The sequence below is a fragment of the Sylvia atricapilla genome, chromosome 1, assembly GCF_009819655.1.
Source record: "Sylvia atricapilla isolate bSylAtr1 chromosome 1, bSylAtr1.pri, whole genome shotgun sequence".
NCBI lineage: Eukaryota > Metazoa > Chordata > Aves > Passeriformes > Sylviidae > Sylvia > Sylvia atricapilla.
The window spans coordinates 148,402,705-148,428,125 of NC_089140.1; the positions used below are offsets into that span (position 1 = coordinate 148,402,705).

The 25,421-nt window shown below is 44.0% G+C and overlaps 1 protein-coding gene across 2 annotated transcripts in view; it reads right to left on the bottom strand.

Moving 5' to 3' along the window:
* Window positions 1-10,686: 10,686 nt before the first annotated feature.
* The window catches only part of TRAPPC9 (trafficking protein particle complex subunit 9), a 462,611-nt gene continuing 447,876 nt past the window's right edge, over window positions 10,687-25,421 (bottom strand). For both annotated transcript variants that reach the window (XM_066336558.1, XM_066336551.1), the window contains 2 exons: window positions 20,789-21,012; window positions 10,687-13,780 (listed from right to left, as the gene is read on the bottom strand). In XM_066336558.1, the coding sequence (XP_066192655.1) occupies window positions 13,601-13,780; window positions 20,789-21,012 (404 nt within the window). In that variant the 3' untranslated portion in view covers window positions 10,687-13,600. The remainder of the gene's footprint in view (window positions 13,781-20,788; window positions 21,013-25,421) is intronic.

Here is a 25,421-nt window from a genome sequence, read left to right on the forward strand (position 1 = left end):
TCACATGCTGAGATGCTTTGTGGGAGTCACAGCCTCCGGTGGGATGAGTTTCACTCAGACAGGGGCATTCTCAGCACTGTTTTCCTTTGAGATGTCTGGTCTCATGCTCAGCCTGCAGACCAGAGACTCTCAGGGATGCCACCCATTGTTCAGGTGCTGGGGTCCAGCCTGCCTGGGCTCCTGCTGCAGCTTGGCCTTTGCCAGCTCTCCACACAGGACTCCTTTTGCTCCTGAGCACCCAGATATCCTGGAATCAACTGCGAAGGGGACATTGCCACCTCAGATGGCAAGGTAGGGCTAAAGTGGATTATGGACGAGTCAGAAATGAGAGATAAGAAAACAACACAAGTGCTGGAGAGGAGAGAGCAATGTGCTTCAGGCTGCCAAGACTGGAATAGCCCTGGGAAGGCTCCAGTACATGAAGTAAAGACCAGGCAAACTCTGTTGACCACCTTTTCATGCTTCATTGTGAGGTTCACTTTGTGACCCAGCTTTCTTTGCAAAGTTCTTTCTCCAGACACCATTTTTAGCATAAAAGATTCCTTAAGCGGTCAATCAATCAACCTCATTGATGTTAAACCCTTACCCTTACTGGGATATTACCTGGAAACTGATACACAAAAATGGATAGTGGGCATTCAATTTCATTCCAACTTCTTCCCTTCAGGAATAAGAGATCTCAGCTCTTTCTTATACAGAAAGGTCCCTCAATCCATATTTCCCATTCCACAGCCCATGTGAGCTTCTCCCCAAGCTTGTGGTGATGTGAAGGTCAGCTGAGGGCAAGGAGATGCCTGGGATGCACTACAGAGAAAACATCCAAAGACACTCATAGATACATATTCTCTTCTCCTGTGAAGTACTTTTGCATTCCTGGTCTATCCCATAAAAACTCACAGCCCTGAGCCCTTTGGTTTTTCCAGGTGGGCCCAGGATGAAGAGTTTGAAAGATACCAAGTCCCAGACATACCCTTCTGTGAGCTGCCCACAGTGTAGCCAGAGCTCCTTGCAGGTTATTTTGAATTGCATCCTGTAAGCCAATGAAAGAAAAAAGAGACAGACATAAGACACCAAGCACACTTCTTGTGCGTCCACCTAAAACCATAGCACAGAAATCCCCCATCCCAGTGAGGCCCCAGCTCCTGCATGACTGTGGGCTGCACAGCACTGATCTACCCCTGGGCAGAGATATTTTTCAGGGTTATTTCTTGAGGCTGAGAGATCCCTTACCCAACACCTGATATCTAGAAAGATAAAAGCAATATTTCACATTGGGCTTACAGGTACATTGTATGCTAGCACCATATACCTAGCAATAAGTTAACTATTTGAAGTGAAGACTAGAATGTTTGACCACTTTTGAAATCATTGTCAAATCCTTGTCTAAACTATTGTTCAAATCATCACCGAAATCACCATTAAATATTTCTCAAATCATTGTCAACTTGTTAAATCACTGTTTCACTAACATTCAGTCATTGCTTAATCACCAATTGATTTTCACTTAATCACCAAGTAATTTCCATCTGATCATCAGTTGATCATTACTAAAAATTTTAAGTTAACCTCATAGCTATAGCTTCCAAATTTTCCTCTGACAGAAGTCTCAATGGCAAGCTGATGGGACATGGTAAAGTAAATTGGCACATTTAGCCCCAAACTCCCCAGCTGTGCCCAAAGGTCTCCTCACTGAGACTCCACACTTCCCGTGGGGCATGGAACTCTATTGAAGCTGAGCTGGAAATGCATATGGTTCATAATACAGATAGCATCTAATAGTTGGGTTATTTTCCTTTAATAAACCTTTCCTGAACCCAACTATTTTTCCTTTCTGTGTCCCCACCCCTCATCCTGCTTCTGCCACTGAAGGCATTTCCTATTGCAGCCACGGGAATACTCCATCACCACACCGAAGTTTCCTACAGCCTTCCCAACATCTGTCCTTTGAAATGCCTGGATCTGTATGAAAGCTTTCACACAGCTAAATAGCTCACAGAACAACCAGGAGAAGAGCTCAGCAAGATGGTGAAAAGTCAGCCAGCAGGTAGCTGGGTCAGCTCTGCTCCTCGTCCCCTGACAGCAGCTGGTGCAAACCTCCAAAAGGTGGAGGGTGGGGAGTGGAGGAGGCAATGGAAAACATCCCTGGGTTGAAGTAATGCTCTATCTCCCCTGGACTCAGCTATCACAAGTTTCAGATCCAGTCTTTTGTTTTGAGATTCCTAGTTTTCATGGTGTTTTTACTGATTTGAGCAGATACAGTAATGGGTAGATCAAATCTTATTATCTTTCAGGAGAATTACATTGCATCCTGATTATATAATTTAGATATTTTGTTGCAGAGCTATATTAGGTGTGGGTATTAAACCATCTTTTAAATTTTTTTTCCACTGAATCTGAACATGGGTTATTCCTGGGTGGAGGAATATCATTGTTGCAAGCCTGGACTGTGCCCAGTCTCACCTGGAACAGGGGGAAAAATGGAGCTCCCATGACATGCTGGGTGCTGTCATTTGTGTTTTGCTCACTGGAAAGGTCCCACCCAAGCCCTGTTTGCAGTCAGGGAGCATGGGGTGTCCCTGCTGTGGAGATAAGGGGGGAATGGGTGGCACTGGGATGGCACTGCAGGACTGGCAGTGCTCCTGTGGCCCAGGCTGCACAACCTGTGGACCTGGCTGGAGAGATCAATGCAGGTGATATCAGTCTGGGCTGTGCAGCTCCTAGGGGAAACAGCAGCACTGCTTTTCAGAAGGATTATTTTTCATTTGATTTCACTTTTTCTTGCCAGTAAAAGATTCCTGCAAACACTGAGCTTTTAAATTAAAGGGAGTTAATGAAAGTGTACCTATGGTAACTATTACCAGGTCCCTTGTACATTCAAGAGTCACATTAAGATGATTTCTTATTATCTCTAAATCCATTCCAGAGGTATGTTCTTGCTGTTACAGCCCTCCTGTGCACCATTGCAGGTGCAGGTTTGCTGCCCAGCATGGCAGATAAAATACTGTCCAAATGTGTTGCTACAGCCCTGACTTTGTTTTTTAAATTTTTTTTTCTGAGACAGAGGAGCTGGGGCTTACCAAAAGCCCTGCTCAACCTTGCCTGTGGATAAAGCATGTTCTTGTACCCACATCCCCTGGGCATTCCTAATGCAAATGGATATTTCACCTAAAAGGAGACATCTTTTGTTCTAAGAACAGCAATGCAGTTTTCAGCTGTGTTGTATGAAACAATATCAAACAAGACAGAAATTGAGTATTATTTTGGTGTAGACAAGACTGTCGCAGCCACTCCAGTCCCCTGAATGGATTAGGAAGGGTTTACCAGCAAGGCAGACTGTCCAAAATATATTTGGTGCATTTTCAGTCACAGGTAGCCCATGAAATACACATTTTCATACAGCAGTTGCTTCATTTTGATTGAACCAGGATTTTGTCCCTGAGCTCTTCTCTCTGATTCAGGTAGGGAGTTTTGCCACTCTTTTAGTTTTGGTCCATTCTGAGTCATTGATTGTTCCTAATTCACAGTGCCTCGGGTTTTCTTGGAGGGGAAATTTTTCTACTGAGAGGTCAGGTCAAACACTTAAAGCAGCTTCCTAGAGAACTGCAGCTCCCCAGGCTGAAGTGTCAATTGGATAACGACCTTAATAATATGCTTTAATTTTTGGTCAGCCCTGAAGTGGTCAGCCATTTGGACTGGACAACCACTTTACGTCCCTTCCAACTGAAATAGCTCTTCTCTTCTCTTCTCTTCTCTTCTCTTCTCTTCTCTTCTCTTCTCTTCTCTTCTCTTCTCTTCTCTTCTCTTCTCTTCTCTTCTCTTCTCTTCTCTTCTCTTCTCTTCTCTTCTCTTCTCTTCTCTTCTCTTCTCTTCTCTCCCCTTCCCCACAAGCACGAGCCGAGGGTGGCTGTCATTGTGCTCCCTTGCTCATGTCATTGGGGCTGTCACACACTCTGGCTGTCACTGCCTGCAGCTCCAGACCCTCCTCTCTTGATGTGAATCACAGTATCCACAAGACAGAGGCTTGAAAACAGGAGTTGCCTTTTTATCTTCAGGTAGAAGTGAGAAAAAGAGTTGCTGAAGTGTTTCCTCCTGGGAAAGACTGTGGAATAAAAATAAACTTCAGGTAAAAGTAAGCAACGCCATATCTACACATGTGTGAGACAGTTGTCTTTCACTCCTGAGCTCTGTGGGCTGGTCTGAGGAACACTGTCCTTCTCCCCTAGATCCCATCCCATCCTCCCTGGACACAAGTTCTGAAGGTGGCAGAGAGCCACCACTGCTTTGGTGCCACGGAGCTGGGGGGTGGCTGTGCCCATCTGCAGTGCCAGGGCCTGGTGTAACCTGGAGTGTCTGGAAGAGGAGCTGGGACCTCCATCACCAGTGCTGAGTGAGATGTGGCATTTGGCAAAGTTTAACTCCTTGCTGCATGGCAGCGCCTCACACTCAGCGTTTCACTGGGACCAAGGATAAAGATGCTGTCACTAAGCAACAAAACACGGATTTTGCAAGAGATAGTGAGGTGATACTCACTCCTCTCCTCTTGCCTCCTCTCCACTGCACCAAGGCCACCAGAACCAGTCCTACCTGTGTGGTGGTGGGGAGACAGTGGGAGAAATGGAAGATGAGGGAAGAAAGGACATGAATGTTGTGGACTAATTCAAACGAAATGTGCCAGGTGTGAAGGGACAGCCCAGACAGGCAGGAGTCCTACTGTTTTCTCAGTGCCTAACCTTGAAATCAGGCAGACAAGAGGTGGACAAGCCATGAGACACACTTGAACACTGAGAGGGAAGCTTCATCCACAGCAGAAGACCCAAGACTCTCTCTGAGCATTCCAAACCCAGAAATCCAGGGTTTGAATGAACAGAAAATATGGTATGGTCTGCTTGCAGAAAAGTGACACTGAGAACAGTGAGGGGTTATGAAACAAATAAATCTGATGCCAGAAAAAACTCTAAAACTAAAAATCTAAAGAAGCTAAGGGAGAAAGAGGTTTGGAAACGAGCAAGAGAGCAGCGAGCAAGACTAGTGCAGGGGCTTTTTCAGTACTGAAAGCAGACATCTGCCCGGTCTGTGGTCTGTGCCCAGCATCACTGCTCTTTGCACTGCCACCAAAACAACCAGCCAATGTCCCCAGCATGACGAGCAGAGGCGAACTGACCCCAGTGATGGTGATGGGTGGCACATTTCCATTAGTGTCCTGCATGTGCAAACAGATAGAGCATCATCTCCCAGCTGCCAAAACACTGCTGCCTTATCTACAGTGCAGCCAGGGGTGCAGGGAACAGAGAGAGGGAAAATGTGACCACGTTCATTCGGGAACAGCTCAAAAAGCCTCTCAGCTGAAGGTCTCATCAGGGCAGGTTTGCACAAAGCTGAGATAAAGCTGCAGCATGTTTCCCTCTTCCCCCGGACATTTCACATGGGTGCTCCCCAGGAGAGCTGCATTTCCCCATCATGTGGCTCCTTGCTGACAGGCTGCCTGGTGGCCTCCTCCCCCAGAAGGTCACCCTGCAGCTGGCCCATGGTGGGTGTTGTGCAAAGGAAAAGTACTGGGGATGAGCCACAGTCCTCATGTTTGTACCACAGTGCCTGAAGAGTCCATGTACAAACCTGAACCCCATGGAGCTGCATCCTGGATGGGGAGGGACAGGGGTTTGCTCTGTCTGATCTCCAAAGAAATGAGTCTCCTGTGCTCAGAGTTGGGGTTCAGAGGTGTGTCCCTGGGTCCTTTGAATTTTTTTAATACATTTGCTAACTTCATCCATGTTTGATGGGACAGGATATGGAGATTTATAGGGCAAGGGGAAATGGCTTTCAACTGACAGAACACAGGCTCAGTTTGCTCATTAGGAAAAAATTTACTGTGAGGCTAGTGAGGCCCTGGTTCAGGTTGCCCCGAGAAGCTGTGGATAGAGATGCTCTATCCCTGGAAATGCTGAAGGCCAGGCTGGATGGGACTCTGAGCAACCTGGTCTAGTGAAAGGTGTCTCATGGCAGGGGGGGTTGGAATGAGATCCTTAAAGATCCTTTCAACCCAGATCATTCTGTGGCTCTGATTTATCTCATCTGAATGCGCTGGTTCAGTAAGTGGATGTTTCCGTGTCAACTCACCACCCTGTCCTCTCTTTACAGCCGCTGGCAAAACCCAGGCATTTCAGGTTGGAAATTTTTCTGATGCAGGGTGAATGTTTCCTTACAGAGCCCCCTTGCCCTGTGGTTTTTTTTGGGAAGCACAGATCGTGTGACTCCTGTTCATATCCAGTGTTTTTTAATAAAGAGGCTTGTGTTATTGACATCGCTGATCCCTCCTGTTGTTTCTCTCAACAGAGCCCGTGTGACCCCGAGCCCCAGCATGGACAAGCTTTAGAGGATGTGATTTTATATTGAAACCAACAGCAGCAACATTTGGAGAGCTACATGAAAGGGAAAATCTGGTAGATTTATTCAATACTTGTGTTGAAAATATTATTCCAAAGCATTTTGAAACTATTTTGTCTTGTTTTTGTGTGACGTTAAAATCCATTTAAATGCATTTAAATTTAAATTTCAAGTGGCTAATATTGATACACAATTCCAATACTATAGACCTGGGCTAGGTCCCTGCAGTGCCCTCCTCAAGAGACTTGTAAAGGCACAGCCCTGGCCAGGACTTCAGCCAGGAATGGAAAGACAGGAGCATCTTCTTTCTCTCCACTTGTGAAAAGAGTCTCGTGAGACTCAGTTCTGCACAGGAATGAGAGATGGGATGGGATGGGATTGGGCTGGACAGGCTTTACACTTTCCTCCAGGATTATGGAGGATGCCATGCTAGGGAAGGACAATTCTTACCTGGTCTGCTTTGTGCTGAGGGTCTGCAATGGTAGCATCTTCTCTGATGGCATCTTCCATGTAAGCAAATGGCCAGAGCTGGATGTAGGTGTTCATTTTAATAAACCAAATTATCATGTTCAAGTCTTATTTCATGGCTCTTCTGTTCTTCTCTTTATTTAATTTGCATTCATGTTACTTTTGCACTTGTGCTTTCTCCAGGATCTGCAGACACCCTGGCTGGCAAGGTGACATCCTGCTGGGGTGACATCCTTCTGCATCCCTGGAGTCCATACCCCCAAAACACATTAACACATTTGCAGCAGAGGGGAGCACATCCAAATGTATGTGCTCCATAAAGCCTTTCCTTTCTCAGGAGCCCGTGGCCTTTCTCAAGCCAGAGGTGAGGAAAAACACAATCATTATTAAACTGGTGAATTGAGAGTTGCAGGGGGTGGGCAGGGGCAGATGTTGGTGTTTTTGTTGGTTTAGCTTGGGGTTTTCTAGTAACAAAAAAACAGGATGAAAGGGGCAAAAGTTCCCTGTTTCACAGTTCCTAAGGTCACACTTCATATTAAGGTTCCATTTAGAAAGAGCACATAATTCCTTGATACATGTTGAGGTGATTGATGAATCTTTTATTGTCTATTGCTATTGAACTGCTGGTCTCCAGAGCTGTGATTTAACCATCTATAATTCCTGCAGCTGCCGTGGACACGGCCATCGATAATGCTGGAACACAAAGCATTTGTGTGCATAACGTGCTTACCACATCTAACATTTATGAATGCTTTATAAACAATTTATAAATGAAATCTTAATATACAGCATAACCTATTTTTAATGTTGTGGCGGTTACATAACCCATTTCACCTTGATTCATCTCAGTTAACTTCGGGTACCTTGTGAAGGTGTCTCTGTTTGTATCCCTGTACCATTTCCCTCTGCATTTTTTTCCCTCCCCTCCTCCCACTGCTCATTTTCCCCTGCTCTGCCCCAAAATTTCTGGTCTGGGATGCTGCAGCCTCACAGGTTTCTGTGTTCTGAGGCAGCTTCACATCAGCAACTCACTCATGTGTGCACGCTCTAAAGGAAAACACTCTCCTGCCTTTTCTTTCCCCTTTTCAACCCAAACCCATTGCGTGGGTTCAGCCTTGTATGGCCACATGAAGAGGTGAATCAGGCAAAGGAATGGGGAGGGAATGGCATCTCTGCTCGGGATCTGAGCTGTTGGGAAAGGAGGTGAAAGGCAAATGCCTGAATCAGACCATAGCATCACTTCAGCCACTGGCCTGGACCAGTTTGTAAGAAAATGGGCGGACTTTGGAGAGCAGAAGGGCCCCATTTCTGACACAGATTAGTGATGACATCCTCATAGTCATTAACAAGATGCTCATTGTTCAAGTCTTTCAAAAGTTGGCCTGAATTCTCTCTGGCAGTGTCTAAATTGTTTTGTTCAAGCTGAATCCAGGCTGAAGAGGGACTGGAATCTCTCTTCTCCAGCCACAGCATCAGAGAACACTGGGCTGTAAAAATTCTCTGCAGAGGATCCATCACAGAAATGGTGCTGTGCTGCCTCATTGTTAACATATGCCTTCCCTTATGCCAAGTGATTTTCTGAGCACTCCTGAGGAGCTTTTCTGTGGCTGTGAAGATGGGGAGGCTGGGGGATGTGCAGGCACCAGCCCCTGAGAGAGAAACACTTGGAAGAGCAACTGCAAGCAGGAGGTGGCTGAGCACTGCTTTGCCTGGTGCACAGTGCTGGGGACAACGTGGCTTCCCAGGCAAGACTGTGCATCTGATTTACACCTCCAGGGTGCATTTGTGTGGTTGGTACAGCCACACACTGAGCACATCTTGGCCTGGAAGGATCTGCACTCCCAGACTCGTATAAACACAGTGCCAGATTTTGATGAGATGCCTTCTCCCTGTGGCAGGGTTCCAGGGAGACAGTGGTAACAGTCCATGCAGCACAATGGCATGTGGACCTCCATGACAAATTTGCAGTGTCAGATGAAGATTGCACATCTGGGCACAGGGTTAACAAATTTCCCAGGGAGATGTGACCAAATTAGCCATCAAAAGAGGGCCTAATGATGTTTTTCTATTGATGTGTTTAACATTAGGCACATGCTTGGATCTCGTGCTGAATCAGGAACACAGGGCCAGGAAGTGAGCAATGTGTGTAAAATGACATGTCACCCACACACAAAGTCCCATTGGTGTTATGGAATTGATGCATCGTGAATGCAGTGGCCTAAAGCATCCTTCCAACAAGAAACATCAGATTGTAACAAAATAGACAAGATCTGTTCAACTGAAATAGCTCAAGATGCTTTAAAGAGAGGATATATGAGAGTCAAACTCCAGTTTAGCAGCTGAAATATGGTTTGAAGCAATTTTTTCCCCAACATGAATGAAGTGTTAGGAGGACTCTAACAGAGATGCAGAGGAAGGAAAAAAAAGAAAGGGACAAGTTGATCCTTTCTGTTGGGACCAAACAAAGAAAAGCAGAAAAGTGCAGTGAGTGGAAGAGTCAGTGGGAAGGGTGAGGTGAGAAAGAGCAAGATGAGAAGCCAAGAGCTAAAAAGATGCTGAACAACCCAAGAACTCTGACCTAACCCCAGAAGGAAACAGCTATCACGGAACACTTGACACAAAAACTTTGTCCAGATCTTTTGTGTCTTCTATATTAAGAAAAGAACACGAATGTTTGCAAAGCTCTGTAAAGCAGCTACCTGCAGGGAAGCCTTCAAATCCCCCCTGTGCCCACACAGCTGAGCTGCACACCCAGAGCTGCAGAGGGTTTGGTTCCACCCCAGGGATCTGGCAGCCAGCTCTGCTCTGGGGTGTGGAGTGCAAGCAGGATGGATGCACGGCCCCATTCCAGGGACAAACACACTGCCTACACCCAGGAAGGGAGCCAGAGGACTCAAGGAAGGGAGCGTGCAGCTGTCCCTCACTAAGGAAACCTTATGAGCTTCTAGATTGGGAATCCAAACACAGGAGCCCCAGGACTGACAGAAGGAGCTCAGACAAGGCTGGACATCAAATGGTTTTTAAGTTCTTGCAGTCAGTCTTTCAAGGTGGTCCTTGCAGCCTTTGAACTGTTTCTTTAAGGATGGAAAGGGAGATAGAATCATGGAATGCTCTGGGTTACAAGGAACATTTACAGGTCTAGTTCCAATCCTCCAGCAATGAGCAGGGATATGCTCAGCTGAATCGGGTTGTTCAGAGCCCTGTCCAACCCAACCTTGAACGTCTCCAGGGATGGGGCAGCCATCATTTCTCTGACAACCTGTGCTAGGGCCTCACCACCCTCAACATCAGTATTGGGACACTGAGGCATTTCACAGAGTCACAAATTAAGCCAAGTTGGAAGGATCCGCAAGAATCAGCAAATCTGACTCCCATCCCCTCACAGGACCATCCCAAGAGTCCTACCGTGTGCCTGAGAGCATTATCCAAACACTTCTTGAGATCTCTCAGGCTCTGGGCTGTCACCCATTCCCTGGGGAGCCTGTTCCAGCACCCAACCACACTCTGGGGGAAAAACCTTTTCCTAATATCCAACCTAAGCCTCCCTGGACAAAACTTCAGGACATTTGTTGCCTTCTGTGTGAGTGCCTCTGTTTCTCTCTCTCCTCAGCTGACAGTGAGTGGGCACTGACACAGGAGCCACACTATACAGCAGACAGGGTTCACCATCTCTGAGTTCATCCAGGAACAGAAAGTTTGAGTGAAGCTGAAATTTCAGTGCCGGGGTCCAACACATCCTTTCACAGACACAATACAGAATTAAGAGATATGCATTATTATCAGCAAAAACACACAAGAACACAACCAAGAACTACAGACTGGAGAGACTGGCAGAGGTGTAAGTAACAAGACATAAGTATTTATTTCAGTTAAAGTTACATAACTTATGCTTCTCCAGTGCATTCATAGATGGGATCAACATCTGCTCTCAGCAATGGCCATTTAAATTAGGAATAATTTATTGCAACCACTGGTTTGTATCAGATTTACAATGAACAGTTCAGCTCATCATGTTCAAAATAATTGCTGGGTGTTTCAGAGAAAGAAAAAGAAGTTTTCAGTACCAAGAAAGGAAAGCAGATAAGACAAGTATCATCCTTCTTTCAAGCAATACAAGGACCAATCCTGACAGCAACCCCAGTGACTTTAAGCACCTTTCCCTCAACCCATCTCCTAATTACACTAACACTTAAATATCTTCCTTCTGGACAAGTTAAAAATGATCCCCAGAAGGAAGGACTTCTTGTGTTTCATCTCTCTCACCAAGACAAGCAGAAGTGTGAGAAAACTGGGGAAGATACCATAATTGCCAAATCAACTAAGCCTCCAAGTTGACAAGGGACAGAGTAGTCCACCATATAATGAACAGATAGACCTTTAAGGGTCAGCTCACACATAGGAACTTATATTGATGTGCACATATGGCAGATTTATAATGGCATATTGGATACCTAGAAAATATGCAGCCTGCTTTCTGCTGTTATAATAAACCCTGTTCCCATTCCAAACAGCTTCAGTGGGCTGTAGATCAGGATCCTTTAAAGGTAAAAGGCACAGGAATGTTGTATCCCAGGACAGGCTCCACAGAACAAGACTCTCTCTTCTCAGAGAACACAGTCAAAATTAATTAGAGAATAGTCCCTTAGCTGAGTAAATTGAAGCATCCTGACTGCAACAGCATCTGCTTTACAATATTTTTTATTTCAAATGCAATGTGGTTGTTATAAAGCCTTAGCTGTATTCCTAGAATCTACAGATTATCTTCTGGGAACACTAAATAAAACCCAATTTGGATTTTGCTGCAACAGTGTTGTGCAACATAGTCATGTCAAAACCAAGCTTTTACAGAGGAGATGTACTGGTTTAGTTCCTGCCCTCCTTGGATCATATTTTCCTGTGAATTGCCTATCCAGTGACAGAGAATTCAGCCTGATGGCTCAGTCTGGTCAGCCAAGCTCCACCAACACAGGAAAACAGCCCAGCTCAGCTGTTGGACCCTCTCTGCTGGGTGTCTCAGGCCTAGAGCCACTGTGCCAGTCTAAGGAACAGTTTTGTTACTGCACCTCACTGGCATTTGACAGAGCAGTGAATCATTGCAAATAAGTCTTCAGCAGGGTTCAGATTTTCATCAGGTTAAGACTGAAAACTTCCACTTTCAGGGCTAAGTAGAGAGCCACAGCTTGAGCACAAACATTGATAACATTGCCACAACACAGGTTTTTAGAGATAATACCCTGCATACACTGGAAATACAGCCACCATGCCACAGCTATAGATCCCTCAGGTTAGGAATATATTTAGGATGAACAGTCAGTTGCAAGCATGCAATGAATGGAGCTTTGAGCACTGTCTTTCCTATGGAAAGCAGCAGTTGTGTGGAAGTACCCCCGGGCATGATGCAGAGAGCCAGAACTGAGCAGGAAGGGTCAGGCCAGGCGTTCAGTGGGGGCACAGGTTTGCATGAATTGTAAAGAAACAAACATTCTGCAAAGAGGTTGTGCATGTAGATTTAAATCATGTAGAGCTAAGTGGAGTGTCCCTGCCACATCCACCCCCAAAGCATACTACCACTGAATTTAACTATGTATTTAAGAAAAGACTGAGATAGGTTTTAAACATATGGTCCATGAAATAATGTATTAATCATACAGCTAAGACATCTCCCTGCTTTACATGGGGTAAAAACATGTCTCACTATACAAAAACATTATTCTGAAAAATAGGCTAAATTATCAGTACATTCAACAACTACTTTCACACTCAGGAATTCCATGGTCTTAAGTGCCTAGTAATTAAACTTAAAAAAAAAAAAAACAAACCCAAACTTTAAAGAAAACAAAAAGAAAAAGGAAAAAAAACCAGACACATTTAAAAAGCAGCATAATTTTATGAAAAATCTGATGAGAAGAGTTTGCAAAAACTCCTGAAAAATTATATTAATAATCATCTGATTAATTCTGGTGGATCTTTAAGAGTCTGCAAATATTTCAAGTGACTATGTGTAAAACAGAACTGTGAAAGCCTAAATTCACAGGCAAGCCTTAGGCAGCCCAAAAGTTGGCTTATTTATTCTCTCAAGGACAAAACTCTTTTTCTCTTTCTCATCCTCTCTCCTTCCCAGTTCATAGATCTGCCAAACTAAAGGCAGTGAGTTTACCAGGAGTGAGTAGCACTGGGCTCAGGGGAGGGAGAGAATAACTGGAGGCTATTCTTACTTTCAGTAACACACTAAAAAACACTACTACTGCCATTTACTACCAAAGACACCAAATTCTCAGCAAACAAATGAACAAGAGCAAGCCAGTGAACAAATCTAACAGAAATCTATACCCCAAGGGAACATGCCATGGGTCCAGCATAAACCAGGAGGAATTTCATACAGATACACAAATCTTATTGAAAAATGATCAAACAGGATTATTCTAATAGGATTGAAGACCTTCAAACACATGGCAAAATTCAGCCCTCAAGACTCTTTCAAACCACTGATACCAATGGAGTATATTGAAGTATAATGCAAACAGTTTCAAATGCTTTCTGGAAACAGAGGAAAACTTCAGCATAGTTATAATCTCTTTCTCCCTCTGAAATAAGCTAAAGCAGCTGTCCAAATGACTATCAGCCAATTCAGAAAGCGTTCCTCCAAAGCAGAGACTGTGTCCTGGGGCTGGACAGGAACAAGCTGGGGTCAAGCAGAGGATGTGCCAAGCCCTGCTGTGTGCTGTGGTTAATCAAGTAGCACACAGTGCATTTACAGCTTCACTGGGGCCACAGGCTCCGTGGCACGGATGTGGACACTGGGAAGGCAGAGCCAGGACAGAGGCAGCTCCCTGCTGCAGTTATCTTCATGGAATTTGATATTCAGGTAGAAATCCCCCGTGTAGAGGAAGAGAAGTGCTCCAAAGTACACAGAGTCTTTGGTTGGCTTTACCTGGCAAAGAAAGCACAAAAATCAGTACAAACAAACCATCAACAAAGCAAATTAATTGCATTTTGCAATTCATTAGCTCCTTCAAAGGGTCTTACAGTACTCCAGATTCACATCTTAGTAATGCTTTCATGCAAAAAGGAGTTAACATCTTGTCTCTATTCTAGTAAAACTGTTAGATTAAAAAATTAATCCTGTTATTCACTCATGCAGTAAATCTGTGCCAAAGCTCAAAACAGAACATGAACCTTTAGAAGCCACTGATTCCAAAGCAGAATTTATTTAAGGTAGAGATCACCCTAAATCTCTCCTTAGACTGCATTTACCAACATCTCTATTAAAGCTCTAAATCTTGCCTCTGAATTAATGTTAAATAGATGGTTAAACACCTTTTAACAGCTTAACTAAGTTCATTCTCACTTATTACTGAGACACAATCTAACTGCAAATTCTAATCAGGAACTTAGGTCACTACCATTGAAATAATAAAGTTTAGCAAGAAACTTCCCAGAAACAGTAGCCATCCTGATTTTACTTGTCCAAATTGAATATACAGAGTTCACACTGTTTCTACATTTATGTATCTTTCTTCACCACAAATTCATCTACAATCCATATCTTCACAACAAATAATATATCTCAGTCCATCATTTCAGCAAGACACTTCAGTAGTTTCTAACTTTAACACTCCCACCACTGTTCAGCATGTGATAATGTTTGAATTAGTATCTGCTTCCACAAGATGTTAAATCCAGTTTCAGGATGCCTAGAACTGAGTTAAAGTTACAGCAAATGCAAAACACCAAATCAACACAAAGCCACTCCACTGGATGGAATTTTTCAAAGAATTGAGAAAAGGCAGTTTCATCCCAGTAGAAAAGTCCCAGTAAAGGCTGAGGCTCTGAGACAGGTGATCAGGGCTGTTCCCCACTACAAAAAAAAATTCATTGTATGGTAAACTGGGACATACACAATGGGGTGTGAACTGGGAAAGTGCTCACAGATACCCTTTGCCAAAGGACAACCTGCCACTGCTTGGGAGGACCAGAACAGGGACGGTGGGAAGGACATGGTGGGGAAGAGGGGAAGGCAAATGATCAACAGAAAATTCCAGGGGTTCGGGGAACTCAAGGATATTTCACAGAGTTGAAAACTTCCAGCCACCACCTTCCATAGGGCAGATTCTTTTTAGCTTTAGAATTGAAGGGAATGAGCTTTTTCCATTTTCTCCTGTGCTAGGTTGTTTTTTTTTTAAATGTTCACTGCTGGGTTTTTAGCCAGGAGACATGGATCCTGTGTAGTCCCCTGGGCTATCAGTCTGCTATGTTGGACCTCTCTAAACTGGAAGAAGTCCAGAGAGGGGCCACAAAGTTGCTAAAGGTACTGGAGCAGCTTTTCTATGAAGATAGGCTGAGAAAGTTGTGGTTGTTCAGCCTGGAGAATAGAAGGTCGAGTGGAAACCTCACAGCACCTTCCAGTATCTCAATGAGCAACAGAGAAGCTGGAAAACACTCTCCATCAGGATCTGTAGTGATAGGACAAAGAGTATGGGGATCAAATTGAAAAAGGGGAAATTTAGGATACATATATGGAAAAAATTCTTTACTATGGGGATGGCGAGGCACTGGCACAGGTTGCCCAGGTAATCTATAAATGCCTCATCCCTGGAAGTGTTCAAGGCCAGTCTGGGTGGGGCTTGGAGCAACCTGGGATGGGGGACGGTGTCCTTGCCAATGGCAGGGGGGGCTTGGAATGAGATGAGCTTTAAGCTCCCTTCCAACCCAAACCATTCTGTCTGTTCACAAGCAGCCACATCCTCAGAGCTGGAGAGCCCAGGCTCCCCTTGGTTCTGGTGCTGAGCTCTTCTGCTGACCTACAGCAAACTTGTATCATCATCATGTCATCCACGTGAATGATCAAAGCAGCCACAGCTGCTCCCCTGACCCTGTCCTTGGCATCTCCTCCACTTGCTGGGGAAAAGTCCTTGCCCTCTGGCACCGCGTCTGGACACGCACAACAACATCAAGCCATGCCCCCTCTTGCTTCCTTCCCCTTCTCCCAGGGCTGCCTGCCTGATTTCTGCCTCACTGGCAATGATGTGGACTTTCATCCAGAGGCAGGCACTAATGCCAGCAGTGGGTGCAGGCAAACAGCAAACAAAGCCTCCTCAAGACCCTTAGCTTTTCCAAGCTCCGGGTCTGTTTTTCCCAGTCTTGCTGCACCACGAAGGAATATCTGTCACAGCCCAGCTTAGAGCCTTTGGCAAGCAGGAAAGTGGCTTCAGGCTCATCAGCATCAACACCAGACATCACACTCATGGTTTGGGCTCTACCCACAGCTGTTGTACCACCACCACTGAATCAACACTTGTGCTTTGGAGAAGAAACAGGGAAGCAAAATGAGCTTGAAAACCTTCACCTCGCTAAGCGCAGGTGGCTCTGCAGAAGTTACAAGATGTTTCCTTCAAAACAGGAACCAACTTTGGAAAGTAAGGCTGTGTCTCCAGTGGGGCTGCCTACAAACATTCCCAAAAGATCAGACATTCAGCTGCAGCAGCCAGGTCAGTAGAGGGTCACATCCAGCCCAGCTGCTGCACCAGGCACAGGACTAATTTTGAGGTTAAACCTACATTTGGGAGTCCAAAGTATCCAAGTTCCTACTACAAAAGGAGGATACCTAGTCAATGCAGACAGTGGGGCAAACACAGAACGGTCTCCCCAGGCAGCCTGCAGAGGCAGAAGAGAGTTGTCTAAATGCAGGTAATGGGACAGCCTAAGGCACTGAGACACCTGCACAAGACTGGGAAGATGCCCAGGATGTCTTACAGAACTCCTGACAGCATCTGGTAGGATAGGAACAGCACCTGGATAATGGCAAACATCTACTTTTAGGTAACTGAATCTCAGCCCTGTGTTAATAAGCCAGGTTCTACCTGCTGCAGACCACACCTCCATGGGAGCTTAGAGGGCCAGCATCCCTGGTAACATCTCCTCATTCAGGTCTGGAACTGAATCCACTCAGGTGTCTGTAAGGTGTATGCCCACATCTAAGCCAGCTGTTCAACACAAGCATTAGTCTGATCAAATGCAGATTGAGGGAAAATGTTCCCTAAACTGCATAAGCTCTGGTGACTTGCTCAGGCACTCAGAGTGGTTTAGGTGGTCACCTCCACAGCTGGAAGGACACACTACCCCACTGACTGCTCTGCATGACCCAGCTAAAGAACGAGGAACACGACTCGTGCCTGACCCGGACCAAATTGGTGTTGTCCTTCAGACAGGAGAACACAGCTCTGGTAGTGCCACTGCCCAGATATGTGCCTGTATGTGTGTTGAATCATTCATCAGGATGCTGACATTCCTGAGTCAGGGCAGAGTTAAAACAGGTTTTATTAAAATTCCTTCATTAGTGGAAACAAAGATGAGCAGCTTGTACCTCAGAAAATAACGACAGAAAATCAAGGAAAAAAGTCCACATTACTCCTTTGTTCCAGCAAGGTAGAAGAAAAATTAAGTTTCTAGCTCCATCCTAATCCTTCCCTGATTTAGGCTACCATGTGGGACTGCGATTGCTTAGTTCTAATTACTACTTATTTATACTGCTGTAGTACTTAGGGAGCTCAGTTGGAGATTAGGGCTGGTGCCAGCTACTGCTCGCTGCCCCAAAGAGTTTACAGTGTGAATAAAACAGTGCCAAGAAAAATAATTCGTTCCAGATGGGCCACAGAGGACCTGCCAGAAGTGAGCAAATGTTCACCCTGGCTTCTGAGCTGATTCAAAATGACCATCTACTAATGAATTTCTCCTCATCTCCCACTACCAATAGCTCAAGCTTGTGCGTGATAACACACACAGGAAAAAATCCTGCTTGAGAATAAGTAATGGCACAAGCAGGGACAACAGGAAAGGATGAATTGCTGGGAGATACAGGATTCTCCACAGAAGACATTATTTTTTGTTTTGATTTAGCAAAAAGCATCTCTGTCTGATCGACTAATTATTCAATGAAAATAAACTGGTAAGAACTAAAAAAAAATAATAATAGGGCAAAAGATAAACTTCATGTTGTGAAGCAAGATAAAAAAATAAATCAATCCTCTGTATTTTAATGGGTAGGTTCTACCACGTTAACTCGTGTTTCAAAATCACCCAATGAACAAAAAATGGCAAATATTTAAGTCGTAATTTTTTTCTGTCAAATAAAGAGAAAAGTAAGGCTAGTCAAATTAGAAGTTGTGGTTAAATATACAGATTTTACTTAATTTAAAATGCATGGAAATAACTCAATATCCTTTAAAATTTTCCAGAAAAGACTTTGCTTTTTGAAGCAGCATATCCCAGCAGAGACTTTGTGACACAAGCCCAGGCTGCTGCATTGAACTGAGGTAAAAGCACAAAGAGGTGAATAGGCATCATTACATTACTTCCAAGGCAAATCTTCTAACTTGGACTTCAAGCCACAAGAAAAGATAATACAAAATTGTGTAACTTTTGCCCTTTCCACAATTTATATTCACACTGCAAAGCGGCATCTGCATCCTGAAAATTCCTGCATATATCCCCTGTCTTCCAGGTAGCAGCAGAAACTGCTTTGAGACTTTATAGTCTGGAATCAAAAGTAATGGTGCATTTTTGAGCATGACGTTTAATATGAAATGATGATTTAGGAAGCCAGAGAGATCTGCTGGGGTTGTTTTGCACCAATAATGAAGTTTCTGCATGACAACAGAGTGAGTTTTCGGGGTATAGGAGTATCTGCCCTTGCTGTAATACCTGATGCTCCCACTCCTTCTTGACCACGCACCCATGATCCACCAAACCAGACTTGATTCTCCATTCTTCCTCCCACCCAGCTCAGCCCTGCAATAAATCATGTCAGTATTCCTGTGCCAGTGTGAGTGTGAAGGCAGCCCAATTAACTTAAACTGCTGACCAACATAGTTTTTGCTAAACTGGACAACTTTGCACAGAAACAAGTGCTCACAGTGTCTTGTCCTGATGGAGGAGAGGGAACCATCTTTCACAAGCAGCTGGGAAAGGGCAGCACCTCAAGCCACCTCCACTAAAAAAGAAAAACAGTCAAGTGCCCATGACCTCAGGTTAAAAAAATGATGGGACATTTTTAGCAGCTTCCACACAGCAGCACTGAGTTGAAAACCAGCAGGGAATCTGGGCCAGTATCTCAACTTTTGTTTTTAAAAAAGAGAAACTCTGGCTGTCTTTCATCCCACCCAGCCATGAGCTTCTTTGTTTCTTTAACCAGCATCTGTCTGACTTTTGGCCAAACTCAGAGCATAAGCACAGTTCTGAGCATGGTGGTTCTTCCCTGGAGCATCAAGTGCACAAACCAGGGGTGCATCCCCTCCAAACAGGTGGAACTTCCTGAAATCTACTTTTCATTCCTAAATTAGTTATTAGGAGGGAAGGAAGAGCCTCTGGTAGACATAAAGGATTTTCTTCCACAATGAGGGCTCTATACCCCAAAGAAACATGACCAAGCACTTTCCCTACCAGCCTGTGTAGTGCCAACGCTACACACTGTGAAATGTAACACTTCTTGTCTAAGAGTCGACATTTTGTTCATTTCACCTTTTTGTATGGAAAGGAGGACAAGCAGCAGAAAACAATTCTATTTTTAACTTCTTGGGGATTGTGTTTACAGGAGAAATGTCAAAACACTGAGCAATGGGGCAAAAGCAGGGACCGTAACGTATGAGAAGGCTGCCTGGGCAGGCACCAGAGATGTGACCTCCTGACTTTTTGCCCTGTAGGAGACTCAATCAGAAGGTAAGAATACATCACACTGACATCTCCCTTTTCCCTCATTAGCCTGGAGGGTCAGGCCCTTTGGCAGCTGGGCATCCAAACACCACCACTCTGATTAAAAACTCCACATTGTCAGAAACAGCGTCAAAGAAAGCCATCCCTGGATGATTTCTGTTGACATATTTAAATTATTCAGCTATAAGAATGCAGTTAGTCCCCATTAAAATTCAAGTTGATAGTATATTTCATGCTCATTAGCTTCTAGAAATATTTTCTCCCGTGATGAGTAATTGAAAAATATGCATGGTGACTATCTCTGTGGTTAACCTTTAATTTCTTTCTAACTAAGGTTCATTTATATATCAAATTACAACAGATACATTTTATTACCAATCTGAAGAGCTGACCTAAACAAAGGTCCTAAGTGTTATCCCAAACACTCACTCCCTTCTTCATGTTTATTTCATGAGTTAACAGAAATGCTGTTCATTCCACCCTGCAGCATTGCCTGCAAATTTTCATACCAGGTATTTTGTTGTATTTTTGGGAGGGAAGGATATGGGAGAAAGTAGTGTTCTGTATTTTCAGTGTCTGGCCTTAGAAGCGAAAAGCTGCTACACTTGAATTTTCTAGAGAAATTGAGAGAAAAATCATAATCTCTATTGTTTTTAAAAGGGGCCCTTTTTTTTCTGCCTCCTTTTAAGCATTTCTGTATGGTTTTATAACAGTATGCTAAGAATCCAGGAAATGAACCAGCTCATCAGATTGCCCATTAATGCTTAGCATTTTCTTTTTGCAGTCTGTTGTGTTTCCTCGGGACCTGACTAAAACTGATTTGCTGAGTTCCTTGGCTCAGCCTGGGGAATGTTTCTTACGGACTAAAGGAAAAAAAAAAAAAAAGTTATTTGAAATCTATTACTGCAGGCTGTGCTGTGTGACTCAAGGGACTGGCAATATGGTATTGAACATTCAATCTAGGGTTACCCGTTCACATTCAGCCAGATCTGGAGCGACCAGAAGTCGCTGCCTCTGATAATTTACTCGTGGTTTGCATGGTAGGAAATTGCAGTCTTAAACCATTTCGGAGAGACCACTCCAGACAAACACAGCAGCACTGTTAGCAATAGTTGCCATAATCCTGGGGCTGTCCAAAAATTCCTCTGCCTTAAAACGCACAACAGAGTAACAGAGGCCCTTTCAAATGCACATCATTCAAAATGCTGACACTTGCGATAAAACGACTCACGGTGTCGATGTGGAAGGTGTTGGACCCCACAAAGGTGATGGCATCCTGCAGGTCGTAGTTGTGCACCCCATTCTGGTAATCCTGGTAGGGCATCATGGTGAGAGCAAAGGGCCCCACACTGTGTTTGCTCCAGTTGGTCAACTTCACCTGCAAGGGGACAGGGTCCCCCACCTGGCAGGTCACCACGGCGTCGCAGTCACAGACCTTGCCATCAACCAGGATGTCTGCAAGTCAAGGAAACAAGTCCTCATTAGGCTGGACACCTGCTTCAGAAATGGCATTAATCTCAACAGGAGACTCAACCACAAAAAAAGCAACCTCAACGAAACCAGGAGTGGGGGGCACTTAATTTTGGGAAAGAAAACCCAATACTGTGCTGTTGTGCAGGGAATCTACTTGAGAAAAAACAGCTCATGAAGGCATGATATCTGTCCACAGCTGTAGAAAGAGCTATGGAATAAAACCAATTATGATCTATACACAGACACCAGACGATATTTTTTTAACCTCCTCTCTTGAAGGCCTAAGCCACAGACCATTTCTAATGGAGCTGCAAATCAACAGCATGAGGGGAAGACAAATACAAACAGAAACCATCAATACAAACTGCAGCTAGAGAGATCCAGGGCTGGAGGCCCATGTTCATGTGTTACAGCCAGAATAAATCCTTCTGTATGGAGGTGAGCTTTTGGAGCAGGACAGACATCAGCAGAATGCGCAATGTGATACCTATATTAAAATCCAGATTATAAGGAAAAGAGGGATTTTAAATTAAACTGGAGTACTACAAGCTCATTCACACTTTGCACTTTAAATCACTCTGGGATTTCTATTTTTAATTTTCTACTTTTCTTTCCCTTACTGGGACAGCAGAAAATATAAAGCCTCTAAATTGGTTACTGCTGGGACAATGACAGCCAGAGTAATGTGTCCATTAACCTTGCCCATTTGCTTATACAGAACCAAAATGTTTCATTACCAACACACTATGAAATTGCCAGTCCAATTCCCTGCTCTGAAAGGGTTCCCAGTTGTGCAGTATTACTGTGTTTTTCAGATGAGGGTTATCTCCAATGCACTATTAATACAGGAACATTTCTATTTCTCTATGGGTTCATGTTCAGAGATAAGAGAAAGCCCTGGGCACATGTAAGAAAGCATCCTTTGTGTGAATACCTATCCCCACAATCCCATATGCCCGTGAGGCATTTCCATCACTCCAGCTCCTCCTCGGTTGCTTGCCTTTTGACATACATCATATTATTCCTCTGCATTGGATTTACATTAATAATATCCCCTCTTCAAGGAAAGACACTATTTTTATGCTTCAGGAGTTTTCACAGAAAAAAAAAATACACCAAAGTGATTTTTTAAACTTATTTTTGTTTTGTTGCCTTAGACAAAAACTACAAAATGATGCATGTTCTTGTGATGCCCTTTAGCCTGGCAAACTGAACAAGCCTCAACGCAGCCACTGGATAAAAAATAAACTGAAGCCATTGCCAAAAAAGAAAAAAAGTTCAGAAAGGAACATTTATTCCAGAGGTCAGGCCAGCAAAACTGAGATACCCAGATGAAAACCCCTCCTTGACCAAAGCTGCCCAAATGCAGCAGCATCAGATCCAAGAGGTTTGGCAAAAAGAACATAAAAAACCCCTTCAGTGTTCAAGCTGAAGGTACCCAAACCCAGTGTTGGTGTCTGGTGTCTCAGTTGGAACAGCCACTGTTCCAGAATTTCCTTTCTTTTTTTTGACAATTAGAACACTGTTGAGGAGTACTGGAGTGCTGTATCCAGTTCTGGGCTCCTCACTGCAAGAGAGACATGGACACACTGGAGAGACTCCAAGGCAGGGTCACAAAGAGGATTAAGGGACTGGAGCATCTCTCCTGTGAGGACAGGATGTGAGAACTGGGATTGCTCAGGCTGGGGAAGACTCCAGGGGATCTCAGCAATGTAGATGAACACCTGGAGGTGATGCCTTGTGGGGCTAACTTAGAACAGAGACTAGACAGAGCTAAGAGAATAAAGTAGGTATTTATTAAAAGGCCTTTAAGGGTACACCTTGGGAAGTACGAGAGCCTGGCCAGGGCTACACCCAAGATGTTCCCAAAATGGTTAAAAAATGGATGAGCAGTCATGAGGTTTCACACTTCTGCAAGTTTTGGTCCATATTTGGGCTAATTATCCAATTACAGCTTCAGATTGTGAAGTTCCATCCTCCTTGTTGCTCTCTTCAGTTCTCTGTTGTTTATACCTTTTGGGGCTGAAGCTTATAACAGTGTTCCTGGTTTCAAGCTGGAAAGGGTTTGTTTTTTCTACCTACCCTGACAAGAGAACTTACTAACACTTAACATGAAGCTTGGAGCCACACATGTGGGCAGCAGAGAATCTGAAAAATATGAAAGCTAAAACTTAAGGCATCAGAGGGAGGCTGCAAAGAGGACAGAGCCAGGCTCTTTGATTCAGTGCTGCACAGTGGCAGTATCAGAAGCTATGTGCACATGCTGAAACACATGAGCTCCCCTTTGACCATCAGGAAATATTTTCTTTACTATGAAGGTGGCCCAGTGCTGGCACAGGGTGCCCAGGAAGGTTCAAAAGCCATTTGCACATGGTCCGTGGCAAGTGGTTTTAGGTGGCCCTGCTTCAACAGGGACAGAACCACATGATTTCCAGAGGTCTCTGCCCATCTCTGATTCTCTGAAAGGAAGCGATAATCACCACTGCATTTTAGGGAAGGGCTAGAAAACCTTTTTGGTGTTGGATTTCTTCTGCAACAGCACACTGTAATGCCATGGGCTGTCCTGCCCAACATGATCAATTTGCTTCTCGCAGTATTGCCCTAAGATCATGAGGTGAGGTAGTGGTTATAATGGTATCCCATTATCAGGGATTAACTGACTTGAGTGTCTCAAAACACAAAGAATGCGTGTCTGTGGATAACCTTTATGCTTCCCAGTCTCCTGACACAGAGCTGAAGTCCAGTTGCTTTCTTCAAAAGCAGTGTATTTATATCAATTCATTACGTTATATCAGTTCATGTTTTCAAGCTTCTCCCTGCAAGGCAACTCCTTTCATTAACTAAAAAAAAAAAAAAAAATTAAAAATCCACTTGTTTTCTGCTTTCTCCATCCAGTGGGTTTTACAGCTGCACAAAGGGTTAGATCCCCAGACCAGCACAAACCTTTGGAAATACTCCCTAAGCTTAGTGGATGAATCTATATTTTCAAGCCGCTCACCAGTTGCCTTTTAGCTTCAGTGGTTTGCTGTAGGAATTGTAAATGAACCCTTTGCCCTCTATCTCTACCTTTGTATCTAATAATAGCTCAGAGCATTTCTTTCTAATATCTTCATGAGAAAATAGAAAATCCAAACAAAAGGGAAGCAATTAAGTCTGGCTCAACCAGATTAATTTTTTTTTCGCATCCCTAAAAAAAAAAAAAAAAAATCTATTCATTTAAATTGATTTAAGAGTGTGTGTGTGTGTGTGTGCCCAAGTGTTTGTGTACATATTGAGAGATAATTTCCTTCCTTCCCAGAACACACTTCCCTCCTGCAGTACCGGAGCCAAGGATCTCAATGGGATGTCAGATGAGAAAGCACACATGGCTGGCGTGCAAAATACTATGGAAAGGAGTGTTTAAAAACAGCCCCCTTTCATCAGGGAGAACAGCTTGGTTTGACAGGCAGCTTTACTCCCTTCCTGACACAGAAAACATCTCATGGACCATACGGATTTGCTTTAATATTTTCATCCATGAGCAGAGGAAAAGCCATGTGCACAGGGTCCCGTTTCTGCAGATTCAGCTCACTCACACAGATGGCATATAAAAGCTGAGACTGCTCACACCACTGCTGTGAGAGTGAATCATTACTGGCTTAGGAGCACAGGAGCTCTGAATCAGAACATGCAGTCACTAGCACAGAAATCAGTCGTGGCTGTATCTCCATCCTACAAAGATTCAGATACCAGAGAAACAGCACTTCAGAAAATTAGAAGGACCAAGTTTAATTCCAACTGCATATATAAATTGCATTTTAAAAGTGGCAGCATAAAATCTGGATGACAGAAGGGGAAATAAAAAAAAAGCATAAAGACCTAGCAATCTCCCAACCTCCTTCTAATTAAAAGTTAAATCATTTTTGAAGTAATCCACTAAGCCAACAGAATGCTATCCTCCCCACCCCTTTCCCTGTTCTTTTACCTACAATGCCCACAGTGTTGGCATCCCTGGGTGCCAAAATTTCCCTGCAATGCCTGACGGCCATGAAAAAAAGGACAGACATTGTCTCTGCCACACACTAATGAATAGGCATGGGGCCATTCTTTTCCTTCTAGGACCTTCCCTAAGTGCATATTTTACCAAGGGAGAAAATGTTATCCAACACATTTTGGAAGGTGGAGGATGAAGTTGCTACAGCCACTGAGAAGGATGATAGGAAAGCCTTGCTTTTTCATTGACAGCTTTAGCCTTTTAGGATCTCCATTAATTCATCTTTAAGATGGAAGAACTACTTCATGGCCCAACTGATGGGTGATGCTTATTGACACCACAGGAAGTCTGTAAGAGACCATTATGTGAAAATAATACACCAGTATTCTTGTAATGCCTTTCTTTCAGGACCTCAGAA